Source organism: Amblyomma mixtum, chromosome 10 (assembly GCF_055824585.1).
Source record: "Amblyomma mixtum isolate Tamu chromosome 10, ASM5582458v1, whole genome shotgun sequence".
In the NCBI taxonomy this organism is placed as follows: Eukaryota; Metazoa; Arthropoda; class Arachnida; order Ixodida; family Ixodidae; genus Amblyomma; species Amblyomma mixtum.
Genome location: NC_143021.1, coordinates 114866919 through 114888207, shown reverse-complemented (window position 1 = coordinate 114888207; position 21289 = coordinate 114866919). Strand labels below are relative to the sequence as shown.

The following is a 21289-nucleotide window of genomic DNA, read 5'->3' as shown; positions in this document are numbered from 1 at the left end:
AACTTTAAGAGCCTCATAAAATTCCTTTCGCATTTGCAGAAACAGAAAAGTGATTCTCGCACCCGTGGATCCGAGACATGGCTGATACCACGCAGACGTACAAATTATATGCTACAGTCGCTCACGCACAACTTGCCGTGCTTGCTTAACAAATTACTGTCAGCAAATTTTGACTTAAGCGCATGTAATAGAAAACAGACACGTGAAATTTTTTTCTCATCCCAGTTTTTGTGCAGCTAATCGTATTCAATGTATTTTCATTGCCCTTATGTTTTTCGTACTGTATACTTTCTTGTGCTGTGTTTTGATGCGTTTGGAATGTGTTTCGATGAGTCAATTTATGTGAAAGTGTTCAGATTTTGTGTTGGCTATATGCTGCTGCCTTGTACGGGCATCAGGCACCCTCAAGCTGCCAATGGCAGCTTTTTTGCCTCATGACCCCCAACGAGTCGTTGGAAATAAAGTTTTGAATTGAATATGACCAATGAGGCACTGAGTTGCATAGTTGTGTTTTGTTGCGTTCATTATTTATACCACAGTCATATAATATTTATGCCTTACAGTATGCCGCTACTTTTTGTTTTGATGTCATGCCCTTTGCAGTGCAATTAATATTTTTTGTTCTGACCAAGATAATCATCCCGAAGCCTGTTTATACCTCACATGACTTATATGTATATACCTGCTGTTTTAGCTGTATAGTTATTTGGAGTTGGGCCAGCCAACTCTACATCTGGGGTTGGCTTGGCTACTTATTGCATTAGAATCCTACTGTTTCAAGTATGAAAACGTGATAATTTTGGCTCATGCTAACCAGGCAAGCTAAACAAAATTAATGAAGCCTATTACACACATTGGGAAGGAAGGTCTATGCGCACACCATCCATGACCTTGCTCTCAATAACGAGAAATGCCTGAGAGGAGCTGTTAAAGCTGTGTTAATGCTTCTTTTGTGTGAGTTGTTCTGTTTCATGTGCTGTTATTAAAAAATAAAATTCAGGAGTGAATCAGCATTCGGCCTGATACTCAGCATGCCCCATATATTTGAATAAAACTATTTTAGCCAAAGCTTTGTGTTTTAAATCACTGCGCAGCATAATCCAGGCCTGTGTTCTAACTTTGTGTTGTTTTTACATAGCATCGGTCTCGGCCATATGCAATTGGCCGAAATGCCAAAAGCGGAAGCAGGTTCTGTTGCAGCTATGAAGCACTGCTTCTGCTTTTGGTATTTTGGTCAGTCATGCGTGGCCAGTAGCGACACTTTTGAAAAGGACACGAGGTTATATCGGGTCCTGGCGAAGGAAAAAATAAAATAGTAAAGTCCTATTGCAGTCCTGCAAAGGTCCTGAAAATGTACTCGTAAGACATCCGTAGGACTTTTTTCGGCGTTTCCCTTCGGATGTTTTCAGGATTTTTTCGGGACATCCGCGGGATGTGCGTAAAGTCCTGCCGCGGACTTCCCAAGGACGTCCTTAGGATGTTGCTGTGTTGTCTGGGTGGTTGTAAGGATGAGTGAATTGCCTCCTGTGTGGTGTTATCAAAGGCTCCCTTAACGTCAAGAAACACAGCAATGGTCATAGACTGCTCTGCTTTGGTTTGACACAACTGGTAAGGGCAATAACGTTGTCAATGCTTCTGCGTCTTTTTCGGAAACCAGGCATGGTCGAAAGGTAAATTCCGCTGTTCGTCAGATTCCAGGTTAGCCGGCAGTGTACCATTTTCTCCATCAGTTTTCCGACGCAGCTTAGAAGCGCAATGGGATGGTAGGCCAGTGAGGCATGTTGACGGGCTAGTTGGTTTTGCATCTTGCATGGCGCCTGCCCGTTGTCTCCTCGTCTCTTTTGTCTTTGTGAAATTATTTGCGCCTAGGTGGTTTTTTCCAAGTTTCAAGGACGGTAGGCGTTTAAGTCAGTTGATGGTTTTCCAGGCTTGAGAATAGGTATGACACGCGCACGCTTACAGCACGTTCCAAGGCAGCCGGACTCCCAGGAAGTGTTATAAACTGCGAGCAGCTGAACCTTGACCCTAAATGTCAGGTGAGAAAAGGTAGTGTAGCTTACACCATCCGGTCCTGGGTAGGATCTTTTATTGGTAGCTGCCAGAGCCGCATTAAGTTCATCCATAGTGAACGGTTTGTCAAGGAGGGCAGTGTTAGGTGAGGGGATAAAGCTTTGAGGAGGTGGTGGCACCGATATGGGTGTTAACTGAGCGATGATATTAGAGCAGAAAGCCTGCGCTGCGTCGAGAAGAGAAATATTCGCATTTACAGCTACGCATTGAAAATGATTTAATAAGCGGCCTGACTACTGAGGCTGCGTACAGTGCTCCATACCTTAGAAGGTGGCTTTCTCGGATCAAACTTCGGGTAAAAGGATCGCCATTCCCGTCTTGCCAGCTTGTCCAAATTGCACTTAACATGTTTCTGTGCGCGCCTAGTAACACTGATCTTTTCTCAGTAATTTGTCCGGCGTGCTCATCTCCCTGCTCTGCGGCGAATTGCTCGAAGTTGCTCATGTTCAGCATCGGCAGTTCAGTACACATTTGGTACAGTGCTGGACATTTTAGCACGTGCTACAGCATTAAGGAAGTTTTCGTAATCAAGGTGGGAGAGCTCCAATTTTTGTACTGCGTCGGCAAAACATTCCCAATTCGTGTAGCGTACCTTACGCCACTGGGAACTAAAAAAAGGACACCACCGACCTCAATGTACATACGTAGGCAGATGATCGCTGCTATGAGATATTCCAAGTTGTTAAAGACGATGGATGCGCGGAGATCATAGAAATGGCACTGGATCTTGCACCTTAAAAAGTTGCGCGGCCGTTGTTGAGGAAAGTTAAATTGTCGCACTGTGTGCATATTAGACACAGTGACAAGCATTGCTCGAAGACAAGGTCGACTGCCACCTGGTACAAGTTCCCAACAATCTGTGATTTTACTCTTACACAATTCCGTAAAACACAAATACCACAACAACATATAATACAAGAATTTCTACACTCGAGCAAAAGTACAGTACTTTTACAGCTTTTTACACAGATGGTTCCAAAACTGAGGCTTACGGTGGCGACGTAGTGGTACAAGGGAATTTGAATAAAATAGTAAGGCTTCCACAGTGTGCATACATCTTTACTGCCGAATGTTACGCCGTCTTTGTAGCCATAGAAAAAATAGTGAACAAGAACCTCACAAACAGTATTATTTACACAGACTCGCTAAGTGTCCTTACAGCCCCTAACTCTAGACATGCAATCACTCACTGCTTGGTGACACCATACACAACAAAGTAGTAGCCACAGCTCAAGGAGAAAGAAAACTCTGCTGGGTACCCAGTCATGTCGGAATAAAAGGCAACAAGAAAGCAGATTTGTGCGCTGCTCAAGCTCGTGGCAAGGAAATGAAAGAAGCAAATATGCCCTTTAAGGATTGCCAGAACTTAGTATAATATAAATTAAGAGAAAAATGGCAGTCGTCTTGGAACAACGAGATAAATAACCAACTACACTTGTTAAAACCGGTTTTAGGTGAGTAGAAGTCATGTGTGCACCGGGAACGTTTCAAGGAAGTGATTCTCTGCCGTCTCCGAACAGACCACGTACATCTTACGCACAACTTCCTGCTAAACAAACAAGACAAACCTGTTTGCGAAGAATGTGGAAATGAATGAATGGTTTTCCACATCTTATTGTCTTGTGTGAATCTGGAAAGACTAAGAAAAAAGTACTTTATTGAATTTTAGAACGAATATATTCCATTTTATCCAACACTACTATTAGGAGATAAGGCAATCGTTGACATGTATTGCGTTTTTGGCTTTTTAAGAGAAGCAGGATTTCTCGAGAATGCCCAAATTCTCATGCGCTGAATTTCTCGTAATTTGGAAGACCACAGCTACTTCCTCGTTCTTGAGAAGGCTGAGCTCTTTATTTGGTTCGTTGGAAGCCTAGACTTCCTTGCGCAGACAAGGATAGCTGCTGAGGTTACCCAACCCTCTTTTAAGCTTTTCCTAGTAGCCATTTATAAAGTTTCTTTCTATGTGAGCACTAGGTAGTACTAACGTGTTATGCCCTCTACACCACCGATGATTTTTCACATGTCTATATCATTCATCGCAGAAATTTTTTGTATATACCTTGTGCTTGGCGCATGATGGCTTCAGTTGCCGATGTGCCATAAAACACAACACACTAATTGGACTTAGCTCTTTCCTTGCAGCGCCTTGTAGATAAAATTCAGCGATGGCGCAAGACTGCCCTACGTGAGCAAGCCTGACCACTTTTGGATAAGTAGCTAAAAAATGCTAAAAGTGTTGAATGCTTGAACAAAGTGTTGAACACACACACGCGCACACGCGCACACGCGCGCACACGCACACGCACACGCACACACACACACACACACACACGCGCACGCACACGCACGCACGCACGCACACGCACACGGACGATAACTAATCGCGTATTTTTTAACAATCTGTGCTCACTTCCTCGTAGGAAGATAGAAGTGGTGCTGACGTACATGCCACCCCTCTCTTTAATAAAAAAGGCTTCCGCCAGTTCGCGAGCTAATCTATCCTTACTTCTGGTCAGAATTTTAATCTCTTCAAGTCGTGGTGCACAGTGCTTTTTATTTTCATCAATGCAAGAGCGGCAATGGGCGGGTAGGTTTTCGAACGAATCTGATGCGTTCCCTAAAGACCTTCTATGTTCCCCGGCACGCTCGTTGACGCAGCGTCCGGTCTGACCGACGTACACCTTGCCACATGTAAGGGGGATCTCGTAGACCACTCCCGTGGCACACCTTACGTAGGGCTTTGAGTGCTTCTTCCCACACCCAGATGTTGCTTTAGCACCACTGCTAATCTTGGGACACATCTTGGCCAATTTGCAGGGCGCGGAGAAGACCTTGGGGACTCCGTACTTGTTGCCAACTCGTTTCAAATTGTGGGACACCTTGTGCATATATGGTATCACCACTGGTTTGGCTTCACCGAAAGTTTCTTACCAGCGTTGCCCCTTTGGCTTGCCCTTAAGTTTCTGCAGCAATGCCTCTGTTACGGCAGCCAAGAGGTGGTCAGGGAACCCTGCTTTACGCAGTCTGTTCACCTCACCCTGGAAGCTCTCCCGCATCATGTGAGAGCACGACTTGAGGAGTGCTGATTCCATAGAAAGGGTGGCGATAGCCCTCTTAACAGTTTTGGATTGAGCCGAATCATACAGTAAAAAATCTTTCTTGGCCCTGGGCAGGTAGCACCAGCAAACACTTTGTCCCCCAGCTTAATATTAAGGTCTAAAAACTGGAGGCGGTCCTGTTTAGGAAGCTCGAATGTGAAAGAGAGCCCCTTCCCATGTTGTGCGAACATTTATAAAATTTTCATGGCAGTCTCCTCATAGCGGCCTGTGTCATGTCTCTTTAAAATCACTAAAAATCATCAACATGTCTCAAAATCTTTAGGACAGTTCCGTCGTCAGCTAGTGATGCCAAAATGTTGTCAATGGATGCGAGAAAAATGTTACATAAAACTGGCGCGACACTTGAACCGATGCAAATGCCCTGGCGTTGTAGGAACCGCCGGTTGTCAAACTGGATGAAGGTGGACTTAATATAAAACTCTAAAAGAGACATACAATTATCAACACTCACCCCTGCCTTATTTTGAAATGCAATTTTGAAGTGGGCTTGGCGGCACCGGCGCGAACAGAATGAACAATTCACTTCTCACCCTTCTCCAGGTTAGTGAAAAACGTTATTACAGCAGTATTAGGGACGATTGTCCTGGTTTGCTAGTGCTGCCTAGCCCACATGCCTTCTTGTCTATTGCTGTTGAGTGTTGCGATGTCATTTCTGGCATTCTGCTGTGTTGTGGCGATATTGAAACGAACCCGGGGCCCGACACGGCGGCTTTGTTGCAAACTATTCTTGATGGTCAAAACGAAATAAAGGCAGATATATCAGAAATGAAGCAAAAGCTGTCTAACATGGAAACGGTGGTATCTCATGTGACCGAATTGGCTAAAACGCTTGACGAGTCTTGAGAAAGAACTTTCTAGTTTGCGTGCAAGCATGGATAACATGTTGAGAAAGATCGACGACCTCGCGAATCGTTCTCGTCGAAACAATGTTGTCATTCACGGTATTCGTGAGGTTCCAGATGAAACGTACGAACAGCTAAAAACCAGTGTAGTGAGCGGTGTTTTTCATGAAAAACTGGGCGTTTCCGTGGCGAGCACCGAACGTATTCATAGGATAGGACGACCAAGCACAGAGCGTTCCAGGCCTGTAATTGAGCGTTTTGCCAACTACAATGAAAAGGTAGAAGCACTAAAAAATACCAAGAAGTTGAAGGATACAAATTTTTCTGTTCACGAAGATTTCTCAAGTATCGTCAGGAACAGAAGGCAAAACCTTTGGAAGAGTGCTGCAGATAGCCGAAAGAACGGACAAAAAGTGGCTTTAATTTTTGACAAGCTGAAAATAGATTCAAGAATAGTCTTCTGGCGGGATAGTTGGTTCTTTTCATTCATGGTTAAACTGCGCGAAGAAAACAAGGACAGAGACAGAGACACACGTACACACTGAGCGCACGTACACACTGCGCTCAGTGTGTACGTGTGTCTCTGTCTCTGTCCTTGTTTTCTTCGCGCAGTTTAACCATGAATGAAAATAGATGGTGTCATGTATGCCTGGAATGACGTTACAAGCGAACGTTATCAGGTTCATCAGCCGCTATCAAATGCTTCCTCGTCTGCCCGAGAGAGTGCTTCTACGCCTACCCGGGGGAGTGCTTCCCCATCTGTTTAAGACTGACAGACAAGCGGAAATGAATTTCATATACTAAACATAAATGCACGCAGTCTTGTTAATAAGGTAGAGGAGCTGGAGCACGTTTTATGAGAACACCAACCTGATGTCGCAGTTGTCACGGAAACTTGGCTTCACCCTGATATCTTGGATACGGAGATATGCCCCCCTGGGTATGGCGTTATCAGATTTGAACGCAGAAGCCGAGGGGGAGGCGTAGCTATTTTCATTGACAGTACGATACAGCACACGGTTATTTCAGGCCCTCATAACATCGAATCCGCTTTTTGCCGAGTCTATCGCGGAACACATGAAATTTTAATTGGCGCTGTGTATCGTCCTCCGGGCGCAACTTCAGACGTCATTGATGCATTGAACGACTTTCTACACCATTTGCGAATTCAACTCAAAAACGCGATAATCGCGGGGGATTTTAACGTTGAGGATGTGAAATGGGATGAAATGATGCCGGGGCAACGTGAACGAGAGGCAGCGCTCGGTCTTCTAGATTTGTGCTTTTCTCATGGGCTTCAGCAGGTAGTTGGTTGGTTGGTTTATGGGGTTTAACGTCCCAAAGCGACTAAGGCTATGAGAGACGCCGTAGTGGAGGGCTCCGGAAATTTCGACCACCTGGGGTTCTTTAACGTGCACTGACATCGCACAGTACACGGGTCTCGAATTTCTCCTCCAAAGAAATTCAGCCGCCGCGGCCGGGATCGAACCCGCGTCTTTCGGGCCAGCAGCCGAGCACCATAGCCACTGAGCCACCGCGGCGGCTATCAGCAGGTAGTACGAGAGTACACAAGAGTACAGGGTAACAGCAAATCAGTTTTAGACCTTCTTTTTCTAACTCAAGGTCTTTTGTCACAGCCGGTCGAGGTAGAAGTGTTACCTGGTCTTTCCGATCATTGTTTAGTTAGTATGAAATTGTCCTTTGCTTCTTTTCGAAAGAAGACGATTGAAGTGTCATCTTATAGAGATTTTAACAGGGCAGACGACACCGCCGTACTTGACGAGCTAGATTACTGCTTTGGCCCGTTTGAAGAACTAAGCTGTAGCGAATCAGTGACTGTTAATGAACTATGGTTAGAATTCAAATCTTTAGTTCATAGGTGCATAACTCGTTATGTGCCACTGGTCACAAAAAAGAAACGTGCGTGCAGTCCGTGGATAACAAGGAACATTATTCGACTAAAAAGAAAAATCAGCAGGCGTAGGAAAAAGTACCGACGCACACTCGATCCGGCTGCGTTGAGTGACATGCTAGCTCTAAGTAGTAATATGAGGTCACACATAAAAGAACCTAAATTTAAGTTTTATAACGTTACATTGGAAAAATTTCTACGAGAATAACCTCAAAAGTTTTGGAGACACTTGGCAGTACCAAAGAAAAAAGTCGCGGAGATAAGCTCAGAGAGCGGACCTATAAGTGATAAGACTGAAATGTGCGATCTTTTCAATAGATACTTCGCAAGTGTTTTCAGTGAAGACGATAACAAGCCAGCGGATACTAGGTTCGCTGCTGAAACACGCGCAATTGACGACATAAGCTTATCGATAGAAGGCGTACTGAATTTATTGTTGAGCCTAAAAACATCAAAATCAATGGGCCCTGATGACATTCCTAATCTGTTTTTGAAGCGATACGCAGAATGGTCAGCTAGATACCTCGTACTAGTGTTTAGGAAGTCACTATCAACAAGCACGGTTCCCGATGATTGGAAAACTAGCAAAATAGTTCCTATTCTCAAGACTGGAGATTCAAAAACGGTCAGTAATTATCGTCCCATCGCACTAACGTCAACCTGTTGTAAGCTTCTAGAGCACAGTCTCAAAGCACATTCGGCAATACTTAACAGATATTGAATTCTTGAATAGGTGTCAGCATGGTTTTCGACAGGGCATGTCGACGGTTACACAATTGATAGAAACTTTGCACGATTTTAGCGAAATCATTGACCAGAAAGGGCAAATTGACATAATATTCCTAGACTTTAGGAAAGCCTTCGATCAGGTAAATCATAGAAAACTTTTAAGCAAATTTCAATCAGTACTCAAAAACTCAAATATAGTTCGTTGGCTGGAAAGTTTTCTTGTGGGCCGCAGGCAATTTGTAAGTATTGACGGGAGCGCATCCCAAGTGTGTGACGTGACATCGGGAGTACCGCAAGGCTCGGTACTCGGACCGTTATTGTTTCTTGTTTACATAAACGACCTCATTGAAGATTCAGAAATCAAGGCCAGATTATTTGCAGACGATTGCATTATTTATACTAATGTTAATTCAGTTGAAGATCAAGTTAAGCTTAATGGTTACCTGCTCAACATTAGCGAATGGTGTAGAAAGTGGCAAATGTCTTTAAACCCCAGTAAAACAGTATGTATGACAATCACAAACAAACATCAGCCACTCGAATTCGACTGCTCATTACAAGAAAACAAACTTAATCGAGTAACAGAATATACATACCTGGGAGTGACAATTACTTCAGACCTGCGTTGGAACACTCACGTACATAACATTGTTGCTAAAGCAAATAAAAGATTAGGATTCATTAGGCGGTCACTTAAGCATGCTACACAGGATACTAAACTTACGGCTTATAAGATGCTCGTACGCCCGATAATGGAATATGCGTGTGAGGTGTGGGATCCCTACACTCAAACACTTGCAGCTGAACTGGAGCGAGTGCAGCGACGTGCACTTCGCTTTATCTATTCTCGCTTCCGAAGACAAGATCAGGTAACCCCACTTTACACTTTAGCAAACTTGCGCCCTCTTCAATGTCGCCGGAAACAAGAGACTCATTCTTTTCTATAAGATTATGAACAACATGGTACATATCGATAAGCAGCAATACATAAGCGAAACTACTTGACGTATCACTCGGGGTAAACATTGCAGACACGTGAAAGAACAAAAGTTTTCTAAGCACTGCTACAAGCATTCCTTCTTTCTGTCCACAGCGAGAGAATGGAACAGACTGCCAGAGAATGTGGTGCTCGCATCGGGTGTGGATGTGTTCTCTGCTGGAGTTCGTGATTGGTTGGTATAGTGCCTGATATAATGCGCCTTGCATTTGTGTTGGGCATGGTGTTTTCACATTGTTTTCTGTTTCGTTGCAGCGATATTTTTGCGCATTTTTATTTGTTGCTTAGAGGTCAGTTCCATTTTTTGATATGTTAAAACTTGGCACCGACTGGATGGTGCTGGTGTTTTGTTTGTCGTGTTCCGCCTTTGTAATCTGTACCTTGTGTCACTTCTATCTTGGTCCTGACCGGACTGATAGTATCTCTAATAAATAAATAAATAAATAAATAAATAAATAAATAAATAAATAAATAAATAAATAAATAAATAAATAAATAAATAAATAAATAAATAAATAAATAAATAAATAAATAAATAAATAAATAAATAAATAAATAAATAGTGCCGCTTGCTTCAATACATTGTCGAACAGCAATGAACAGGTCGCTATGGGGCACAGAGTAAAAAAGATCTACAACATCTACACAGAAGGTGTAGCCAGCCTCCTTTTCCCTCTCCAACACGCCGACTACATCTAAAGAATTTTTCGTGGAAAAAGGGTCAGGAAAATGCAAATCCCTCAGGTTCTTAAGCAAAAAGCGGCTGATATGTTGCTGCCAAGTACCTTTCTCACTAACTATGGCCCTAAACGGTGCATCTGGTTTATGGGTCTTAACAGCAAAGAAGATTGACAGATAATTCACGGAAGAGTTCAAAACACCTCTTGCCAGGCTCTGCAGCTCCATGGATTTGCACAGGTCAACAGCCTTGCCCTTGATCCTGGTGGCGGACGGCTTGATTTCCACAAAGTTCTTCGATATTGCTTGACAGGCTTTCTCATTGTAGAGGCCCGAAGGCATGAGAACAAAGTTCCCTTCTTTGTCCCCCTGCAGCAGGGACAGGCCGTTCTCCTTGCAATATGCGATCACCTTGTCAGTCAAGGCTTTCCCTCTCGGAGCGGGTTTCTTCAGAAGTGTGGTTCTTGCCAAACTGTCGACACCGTCGAGAACGCACCTTTCTTCATTTTCTTTTTCTGTTTTCCTTGCGACACGCCGATTGAAAGCCAACAGCTCGTGTGCCGGTATGGAAGGTTCAAAGCTGTATTTGGATCCGGCACTCTGCGTCAACGAGCGTGTCGGGGAACATAGAAGGTCTTTAGGGAACGCATCAGATTCGTTCGAAAACCCACCCGCCCATTGCCGCTCTTGCATTGATGAAAATAAAAAGCAGTGTGCACCACGACTTGAGGAGATTAAAATTCTAACCAGAAGTAAGGATAGATTAGCTCGCGAACTGGCAGAAGCCTTTTTTTATCAAAGAGAGGAGTGGCATGTGCGTCAGCACCACTTCTATCTCCCTGCGAGGAAGTGAGCACAGATTGTTAAAAAATACGAGATTATGAGAAGTTATCGTCAATGTGTGTGTGTGTGTGTTTGCCATGTGGGAAATGCGCATGCGTTCACCTTCTTCGGGCTATATATATGCTACATGTGGCTTTCAATAAACTTAGTTGGAGTCAGCGCCCGTCCTGTCCGTCTTTCTGTGTGGTTTGTGTACAATTTAGCGCTGTGTTTTCTTTCCTGAACACAAAACTTTTTCTCTCTTGCTAAATTAGGCTGTCTATCCGGCATCCACGCCTTCATCCGCTCCACTCATACAATATAATATATACTGTATCGTCAGATAGCAAATTAATAACGCGATCATGACGTAATGTTTGATAACGATAGCCCAGCTGGAACCGAAGATCGCTTTTTGGATTCTCTTACACATTGTAATGACTATGGCGGTCTCTGTTTTATACCGCTAAGCATGCCCTGACTCCAAACGTAAATATATCCTAAGTAAATGGGTGTTCGCGGCCAAGCTATGGCACTCGTCAACAAGATAAAACCGAATAGAAAGGAGAAGTCGGGCCCAAGCCAGTACAAATGAAAATAAAGAAAAGCTGAACCTCGAAGGAAACTGCGACCTGTCCAAGCAACCCAGCTCTCTTATTTCGTCACCAGTACACCCAGAAGTTGCACTTCCTTCTTGAGAACATTGCGTCCATCATTGCGCAGTCAAAACTGTGCGTGAAGCGCACTGAGTTTCTCAACGCGGCATTCACGACGTCTCCGCCCCGCGGGTCGTCGCAGTGGCTCATGGTCCAGATGACGTAGAAGAGTTGCCAGTTGTCGTAGCTGTCGCTGAGGTAGACGTTGGAGTCGAAGTCTTCCATGAACGCCCTGCGGTACACATCGAACAGCGGGCCGAGGAGCGCCGACTCGTAGACCAGCTCTTCCAGCAGCGCGGCGTCGCCGTCCACGTCCAGGGTTGCATTGTGCACGGACCGGAAGCACTCCGTGACGTAGGTAAGATGCTGGTCGTGTGCATCCTGTGGGGTTGACAGAGCAAAATGAATACTATATTAACATTCCTAACCAAACGCTTGGTGGACGCTACTCGCTGTGGGTAACAAAACGTAGAAGATGAGCACGGAAGTTACCTACACTTTATGGTTTCTAGTAATCACGAAACGACCTCTGAACCAGATTACAATAGTTGCTATCAGGCCAGCCAATGAAGGAGGCCTACAGTGCAACGCAGAATTACGAATTACTCCACTTCTCGGCTTCCACTGCGGCAAATTAGGAAGACCAAGAGGTGCGCAGCACACCGCTGCAGGAAAAAATGCCTGCAGCCAGGCCCTCTTCTATGACATATCACCACACACGGAATAACGACTAACACACGGAATAAATTGGACTAAGTATTAGCCATTTTCTTTAAACACATTTTTCGTCCTACACTTCTAGCCTTATATCACCTTTCTGCTTTTGAGCCGCCAATCTTCCAATCGCTTTTCGCTAACTTACACCGCAGATTCACATGACCACTGTATTCTCTAAACCCTAGGGCCTCAAGGAGAGTGACTGCGCCCGCATCGATATCCTAATGCACACCATCACATTCCAGCATGAGATGTTCAAATCCTTCTGAAGATTTGCCACACATAGCACATGTGTCATCTTTGTTAAATTTCTTCCTTAAACTACCCGCTCTAAAACACCCTCATCTAGCTTCAAAGAGTAGGGCGCTGCCTCTTGAGTTATCATAGAATGATTGCTTCCTGGTCTGCCGTTCCCAATCCCGATATAGTTCTACACTATGCTTCTTTTCCATTGAATTAATCCAATTTTTTACCATCCGCATATTTTACCTGTTTAATCCTTTCTTTCTCCGTCATCGCGTCAGGCATACTTACTTGTTAGTTTCCTATAGTTGTTTTACGCCATTGTGAGACAACGCTCTCTGTATAAGTATTTAAATACCTTAGCTGCCAACCTGTTATCATCCAGTTTCCTAAGGCTTTATTCATATAGTATTTTACTCTGAGTTTTCCGTGCTCGAATGATTCCCGGCCTATATGCTCCTGTACTGCCTTGTTTGTGGTCTTGCCGTGGGTACCTAGTGCAGATATTCTGACAGGTCTCTGATGTACTTCTAATCTCGATTGAAGGCCTGCCTTAAGCACGAAACCGCACTCCTGAGAGTAAGCCCTGGAACCATTATTCCTTTTTAAATACCTCAAAGCATTTCTCGTTTTTTGTACCCCCATAATGCTGTATGTTTCACTGATGCGACGCAGTGGCGCCGGCATGCGGCAGCTGCCGGAACTACGTGTAGGCATTCTGGAACCGTTCAAACCCAAAAAGGTGCGTAGGAAGGAAACAACCACGACAAAGGGCGCTCTGTCCTGTTTCTTTTTTCTTCCTAGTTCTTTCCGTTTGCTCAGTAACGGACTAAATTCCGAGAGAAGGCAAGCGTAGCAGGCGGCGGCGGCAGAAAGTTAGATGGGCGGATGAGGTTAAGAAGTTCGCGGAGATGGAGGGCCGCTATTGGCACAGGACGAAGTTAATTGGAGATGTATGGGAGAAGCGTTTGCTCTGCAGTGACCGTAGTCCGGATGAAGGTTTGGTTTGATGTTATGCTGTTTAATGTCGCAAAGCGACTCTGGGTGTGAGGAACGCCGTAGTGGAGAGCGTCGGATACTTTTGACCCCGTGAGGTTCTTTAGTGTGCGCTGACATCGCACGGTACACGGGCCTCTAGCAGTTCGCCTCCAACGAAATACGACCGCCGCGGCCGGGATCTAACCCGCGTCTTTCGGGTCAGCGGCCGAGCACTCTAACCACTAAGCCACCGCGGCTGCTTCAGGAGGATGATGATGATGCTTATGGGTTCTAGTTCGAACCACCAGCACGCCAGTCTTTTCCTGTTACACAGGATTAGGAGCTTGGACGGACTGCACCGCAGTACCGAGAGACGACACACGATGTACTCGGACGCTGTAGCATTAATTTCGGTTCGGAATTACTAAAACGTTCTCCATTTTTTATTTTTTTTTGCTGAGACTCTCTTGGCTTAGTTATCACTTCCTTCATGCGTTTCATTCATTCTGGACTGCTCGTTTTGCTGGGGCAGTGCTGATAGAAAGCCCGCGTACGCTTGGTGCTTCGAGCATTACGTAGGGTACGATGAAACGAGGCGCACATATTTTGAAAAGCCCTGCTGTGTCTTAATATCTGCAAGGAGACCTATTATTTTGCTGACGAAGGACTAGGCTATAGCGTTCAGATTTTGGCAGCAACTTATTGGCCAAACACTGATATGAGAGTCACTGCGCAGTCGATCATGAAGGCTAAATAACAGAACCTCGTTCACCTCAAAACTGAAAATAATATACACTGGCAATAAGTAAAAAAAAAGTGCTTCTTTTCACAAAAAGTTTCAGTTTGCAAGAAGCATCGGCTTTCCACTTCTGAACTGCCTGTGGTTGGCAGCATGACACTGAACCCGGTGAGGCACAGAGGATGCAATGCTGGTTCCAATGCTTTTCAGTGATACCACTGGCTTTTGCAGTGCAATAAAGTGAATTCCAGCGTGGTTGACAACGGTAATAGCGCAGCCAGTATCCTGCGAGTGAAACTTGAGCAAATCTCACAGTGATAGCTAGTACTGCGATACTACGGAGGAGGTTTTAATTTGCAATGTAGATGTCCTGATCATGTATGAAGAATTTTTATCAAGCGGATTACCTTCCAGGTGTAGGGCCCATTAGGCCGCGGCAGAAGAGCGTGTACGAGTGGCGCAGACAGGAGGACCGACATGGCGGACTCCACCACCCGCATGTCGGCGGTCAGCAGCGCCATCAGACCATGCGGGACAACCAGGACGTTCCGGGTGCGGTCGTAGCGGACCTGTTGAGGTGTCGCCAAACGCACCGTTATTGAGGCATACGCCTTTGCTGGAATGTAATATCAGACGCCGTTCAGCGTAAAGAGTACACGATACTTTCGGCTCTGCTACATATTTACGTTGACAACGGCTTTTGCACATTTACGCGGCTATGTGGCGAAAGCGCTGTGTTGTAACACACTGGAACTCGAAGCGTTCATCGAAAAGTAATCAAACGGGCGGCCTCACAAAAGAGTAGCGAAAAAAATAATTGCCGACGATTACGTTACTTCCTAATGCGAAATTTGAGCGCAGCTCACCAGCTGTTTCAGCTTTTCGATAGACTGAGGCAAAGAATTCGAGCAAGACACGTATGTACAATTACTGACAACTTGTTAATTTTCACCCATATTCCTTCAAGAAACACTCCACTAACAGTCCTTGATTGTCAAAAAATAAGCTTTGTGGACGGAGAAATAGATGGATATATGACCGATTTGCTGCACCGATGCCTGGTTCTTAAACAAGAGGTCTATGCATGTATTTCGCGAGGTTGTCACAGCTGTGGGAGCCGTTACGAGCGAGAGGAACTTGATGTTCTCCCGCATAAGTGGTAAGAAATTCCCGCTTGTCTTTATATCTACATTAAAGTACCCACCCACCCTGCCACCCTGGCAGGTGGCACCGTTTCTGGGACAAAGTTGTCAATGCCAAAGCATGCAGCGCTCACCTGTCACTACCGCTACGTATCTTAAAGCATGATTGAGGTGTCTGCTGTTCCAAGAGGGCAGTTATGCTCCTTCACCCTGGTTCAGATGTCCACTGAGATGTGTGAGACAGATACTGCGCATTTCCTTTCCTCAAAAACCAATTTACAAATTTTACCCTCGCTTTCCAAGCCCCCCGCTCTATTGGCTTCGCTGCTCTGGGAGACAGATATTGCGCATTTCCTTTCCTAAAAAATACCGAATACACTGGAAATTCTAAAGCGTGCTTGGCGAAAGCCTTGTGGTCAACCCACTGCCGCTTCCCCGAACCGCCTGGCGCGGAATCACTGGGCCGCTTCGGAGCCATGCATCTCACTACTCGAATGCAACCCAGTGATGCCAACTCAGGTGAACGTTTTCTCCCTAGATTCAACCCCAAAAAATCCCTAGATTGAAGAAAAATCCCTAGCCTATAATTGTTTAATTGTTAATGCGACCATTTCAGCTTTAACAAAGTCTCAACACAGTTCATTGTTTCGTCCATTGGTTATACATTTTGTCAGAGATAAATAGCGTGTTAGCCGCAATTGCAGCTTTTTTTTTCTTTTTTTTGTAGTTTTACCTTACATAGAGGCCCCACAGATGGCGCCAGCTTTTACAGAGACGTGTGGTCACTGGAGAGAAAGATAGTGAGCAACGACGCTCTGCCGACTCTCCTATCTAAAATGAACTTCCAGCAGACGACTCCCGTTTCACCGCACCGGCTTTTGAGCTGCTCCTTCAGCCGGCTTATCATTACGCGCAAAGAACCCATGTAGCCCTTTGAAAAACAAATGCAGTTGATCCCAATTTGACAGAGCTGGCATTTTCCGCTAAGCCCCGTCAACACATGAAAGTATTTTATTCAGACACCATTAAGGGTTGTGCTAAAGATTGTTTTAAGAGGCACACAGAAAGACGAAAATGTTTGAATTCATGAAAGACCGCTTCTCGCCTCCTAAAGAGCATTCAGAAGCAGCGAAATGGCTTATCTCACCTCACAGTTAGTTATTAATCACAGTCGCAATCAAAGATCGTCGAATAGTTTTGGAGCTACTAAGGATTGACATCCCGAGAAACTGGCATAACCAAAAATGTAATCTTGTTATAGTTTTACAGCAATGATACAGGCGTAGGATTGGTAATTACAAAATCAGAAATTGATTCCTTACAAAGTTTGAAAGCCACATGGTTTCGTTTTTCCTCCCTGTGCAGCAGTCGATAATTTCGCGTTGCAGAACTGCTTTCGCCCTCTCTCGGCTCGGCAGAACATTAAAAGTAAAGGAGTAGTAATTAGCAATTTTCATAGGTTTTTTCCTGTTCCAAGCGCAAAATATTCAGATACACCTGCCATTAAGCCGCTTAGAGTAGAAATTCTACGGCCTCACAAAATCCCTAGACTTCACAAGAAAGACGCTAGATCCCTAAAACAAAGAAAAAACCCCTAGATCTAGGGATAAATCCCTAGGGTTGGCATCACTGCTGCAACCAGACGTCTGGCGAAGGAGCGGCCGTGCAGCTGCCACCGCCGACGCGCGTGCGCTCGTTCTACCGCTACTGCGTGACGTCATGGTTGCTATGCACAGCTGCGCCCTCCACCGGCGCTCCGGTTGCTAAGGAGGGGAGGAGGTTGCGCCGCTACGCGGAGGAGAGGCCACAGCTGGCACGATTCCAAAAGCCTGACACCTCTGCTGACAACCTTCTGTTGACAACGATGAGGCATTAAGGCTCTCGCCTTAATAACAACAGTAGGCTGACTTACACGTTTTTTTTTCTTGACAGTGAAAGCGCTCAAAAGGACAAGGACGACAGAAAAGGAAAGACATACAAAGCGCTTACTTTCAACTGATTTTATTTCATGCGAAAAACAACTTTATACTCATGGTAATCACTTGCGCATGCTTACAAGAACATTACCAACGAGTGATAGCTGGCACGTTCTTTCAGATAACCGGCATGCCCGATGTAAGAAAGGACATCTCTTTATCCGACAACAAAATTGACGGAGCGCTTACGCAATCATCGCCCGCTCGTGCTATCTCAAGAGCCTCCACAATCTCTCTCGTTATTTGACAACTACTTTTAAAAAGTACCTTACACCTGTGAAAATCGGGACGGCAGCCTTCCTTGCTTTTCTTGCTTTTCCATTTGCACTTCAGACAATGGATACTCAAGTGCCCACCTCTTTTGTTTTCCACGTTGTAACTATGCTCTCCTAACCTCTCATTTATGCATCTTCCCGTCTGTCCTATATAACATTTGCCACATGTCAAGGGCACCCTATACACGACGCCTTCTACGCATCTGACGAATGGCTTTTGGTGCCTGATTGTGCAAGCAGCCTTTCCCTGGTTTCCAGAAGTGCTTTTCTTGCATAGGGCGCTCAAGTTATTCGGGGCTGAAAACAAAACGTTTACATTTACCCTTTTGCCAATTTTTCTCAGGTTATGTGATAGCCTATGCTTATATGGAATAACAGCCAATTTTCTTTTTTCAGTTGTCTTATCCTGCTCTTGCTGGGTCGTAGTTTTCCTTTTTTTCCTCCTGACCAGTCCTTCGGCCACTGATACCAGCAAATGAAGCGGATAACCCGCGTCTTGCAATCTTTTTGATTGCAGAAACAGGGTCTCCTCAGTCACATGAGGGCATGACTTTTTTATACAGTTTAGAAACCCTAAACGAGCTATGTTTCGTTTTATGAGCTTAGAATGCGCAGAAGTGAAAGGCAAAGGCATTTTTCCTTCCCTAGGATGATAACTCCAGCACGTGTGATTTTCTAAAAACTTTAACCTGATGTCAAGAAATCGTATGCTATTGTTTTCAGGCAGCTCATGTGTGACGACCAGTGGAGATAAACAATCTGAAAAATGATCTAAAATACGTCCCACGGCCTCATCGAGGGGGATACAAGTGGTGTCTAAAAATATTAAAAAATCGTCAATCGAAGATGTGCGTCGGACGCTTCAGCTCGGGCCCAAGTTCGCCGTTGAGCAAGAGAATTCAAAACCGGAACTGTTGGCCATGGTCCGAAAGGTATCGAAACTTGCACCTATGTGTGAGCAAGGGAGTTGTGTGTCTCAGGGTGTTGACGTTTTAAAGAAGTGTTCGCAAACCAGGCGTCTAGCTTTCCCTAGAAACGTTTCGAATTTCCTAAAGCGCGACGATTTATGTCTTCTTCCTTGCGATAAGGAATGTGGTTTTGCTGTGATGCCACGGAACATTTTTCAAGAAAAAGTGTATTCTGCTGTCGAGAACGTTTTTGACAGGCAAGAAGGTGTAAATCTTTCAAAAATAAGATCAAAAGCGAAGAAGCTGTGTGTCTCTTTGAATCTAATCCGTCTAGCTCAGTCTGTAGAAAAAGCCAAAGGTGTGAATCTTGAAATGTTTTTTTCCGCCAAGACACATAAAATCGACTGTCCTTTAAGAATTATTGTTTCGGAAGCGGGTACTTGGCAAAAGTCAGTCTCTGATTTTCTGCAAAAAAGTCTAAAGAAAATTGTTGTTGATGATCCCTTCTTGATAAAAAATTCAGAAAGTATGATTTCCTTTCTTCAAAAAACTGAAAGAAAGAATCTGGTTGCTTTCTCAGTCGACATAAAAGATATGTATTATTCGCTCCCCCAAAATGGTTTGCTACAGTGTGTAGAAGGATGTATAGAGAAAGCTGGTGTCGTTGCCTTCCAGAATTCTGTGGGTGTGAGCGTTGGGGGTTTTTTGGAGCTGTTAAGCACATATCTTAAATCTACATTTGTTAAGAGGGACGATGACCTGTTTTTACAAAAGCAAGGAATATGTATAGGATCCAGTGTTGCTCCTATTTTAAGTGACATCTTTTTATCTGAATGTGACCAAAGGCTTTTTGCCCGGTTTGAAGCACTAGGAGTGCTTAAGGTCTTTCGTTTTGTTGACGATTTTTTAATATTTTTAGACACCACTTGTATCCCCCTCGATGAGGCCGTGGGACGTATTTTAGATCATTTTTCAGATTGTTTATCTGCACTGGTCGTCACACATGAGCTGCCTGAAAACAATAGCATACGATTTCTTGACATCAGGTTAAAGTTTTTAGAAAATCACACTTGCTGGAGTTATCATCCTAGGGAAGGAAAAATGCCTTTGCCTTTCACTTCTGCGCATTCTAAGCTCATAAAACGAAACATAGCTCGTTTAGGGTTTCTAAACTGTATAAAAAAGTCATGCCCTCATGTGACTGAGGAGACCCTGTTTCTGCAATCAAAAAGATTGCAAGACGCGGGTTATCCGCTTCATTTGCTGGTATCAGTGGCCGAAGGACTGGTCAGGAGGAAAAAAAGGAAAACTACGACCCAGCAAGAGCAGGATAAGACAACTGAAAAAAGAAAATTGGCTGTTATTCCATATAAGCATAGGCTATCACATAACCTGAGAAAAATTGGCAAAAGGGTAAATGTAAACGTTTTGTTTTCAGCCCCGAATAAGTTGAGCGCCCTATGCAAGAAAAGCACTTCTGGAAACCAGGGAAAGGCTGCTTGCACAATCAGGCACCAAAAGCCATTCGTCAGATGCGTAGAAGGCGTCGTGTATAGGGTGCCCTTGACATGTGGCAAATGTTATATAGGACAGACGGGAAGATGCATAAATGAGAGGTTAGGAGAGCATAGTTACAACGTGGAAAACAAAAGAGGTGGGCACTTGAGTATCCATTGTCTGAAGTGCAAGTGGAAAAGCAAGAAAAGCAAGGAAGGCTGCCGTCCCGATTTTCACAGTTGTAAGGTACTTTTTAAAAGTAGTTGTCAAATAACGAGAGAGATTGTGGAGGCTCTTGAGATAGCACGAGCGGGCGATGATTGCGTAAGCGCTCCGTCAATTTTGTTGTCGGATAAAGAGATGTCCTTTCTTACATCGGGCATGCCGGTTGTCTTAGAGAACGTGCCAGCTATCACTCGTTGGTAATGTTCTTGTAAGCATGCGCAAGTGATTACCATGAGTATAAAGTTGTTTTTCGCATGAAATAAAATCAGTTGAAAGTAAGCGCTTTGTATGTCTTTCCTTTTCTGTCGTCCTTGTCCTTTTGAGCGCTTTCACTGTCAAGATGGAAAACCAACTCGCCCACTCAATTCCATTATTCAATTATGACTTACACGACCGGTTTTCAACACGGCTGCAGTGTAGGAACTGTACGCAACAGGACATAGAACAGTGCGAACTGATAACGGCGCACCTCCCCCTCAATCATAACAGTTTTCTTCTTGCGACACACGCTTAGTAACTGTCATGCAAAAATGAAGGCCAAAAAGAAAGGACCACATTATCGTTTTGAGGGCATCTCTCCTCGATGCACTCCTGCGCGATGGTACAACACGGGCTGTAACCTTGGTTCGGCTGCGAGAGAGGTATAGCATTTAAAATTGCGAAACCAGCACCAAGTACTTTCATTTCAGTAGTACGTCTCAGGGCATTAAAAATGCCCATTCATATATTCATCGTATCTGGTGCAACCCGATTTCGACAGT

General features: G+C 44.5%; 1 protein-coding gene across 1 annotated transcript in view; it reads right to left on the bottom strand.

The window, feature by feature from the left end:
* Positions 1-11834: 11834 nt before the first annotated feature.
* Positions 11835-21289, bottom strand: part of LOC149326720 (uncharacterized) — a 37886-nt gene continuing 28431 nt past the window's right edge. Inside the window, exons 6-7 of the mRNA XM_089564659.1 lie at positions 14913-15074; positions 11835-12209 (exon numbers count right to left, since the gene is read on the bottom strand). Coding sequence (XP_089420785.1) covers positions 11835-12209; positions 14913-15074 — 537 coding nt within the window. The remainder of the gene's footprint in view (positions 12210-14912; positions 15075-21289) is intronic.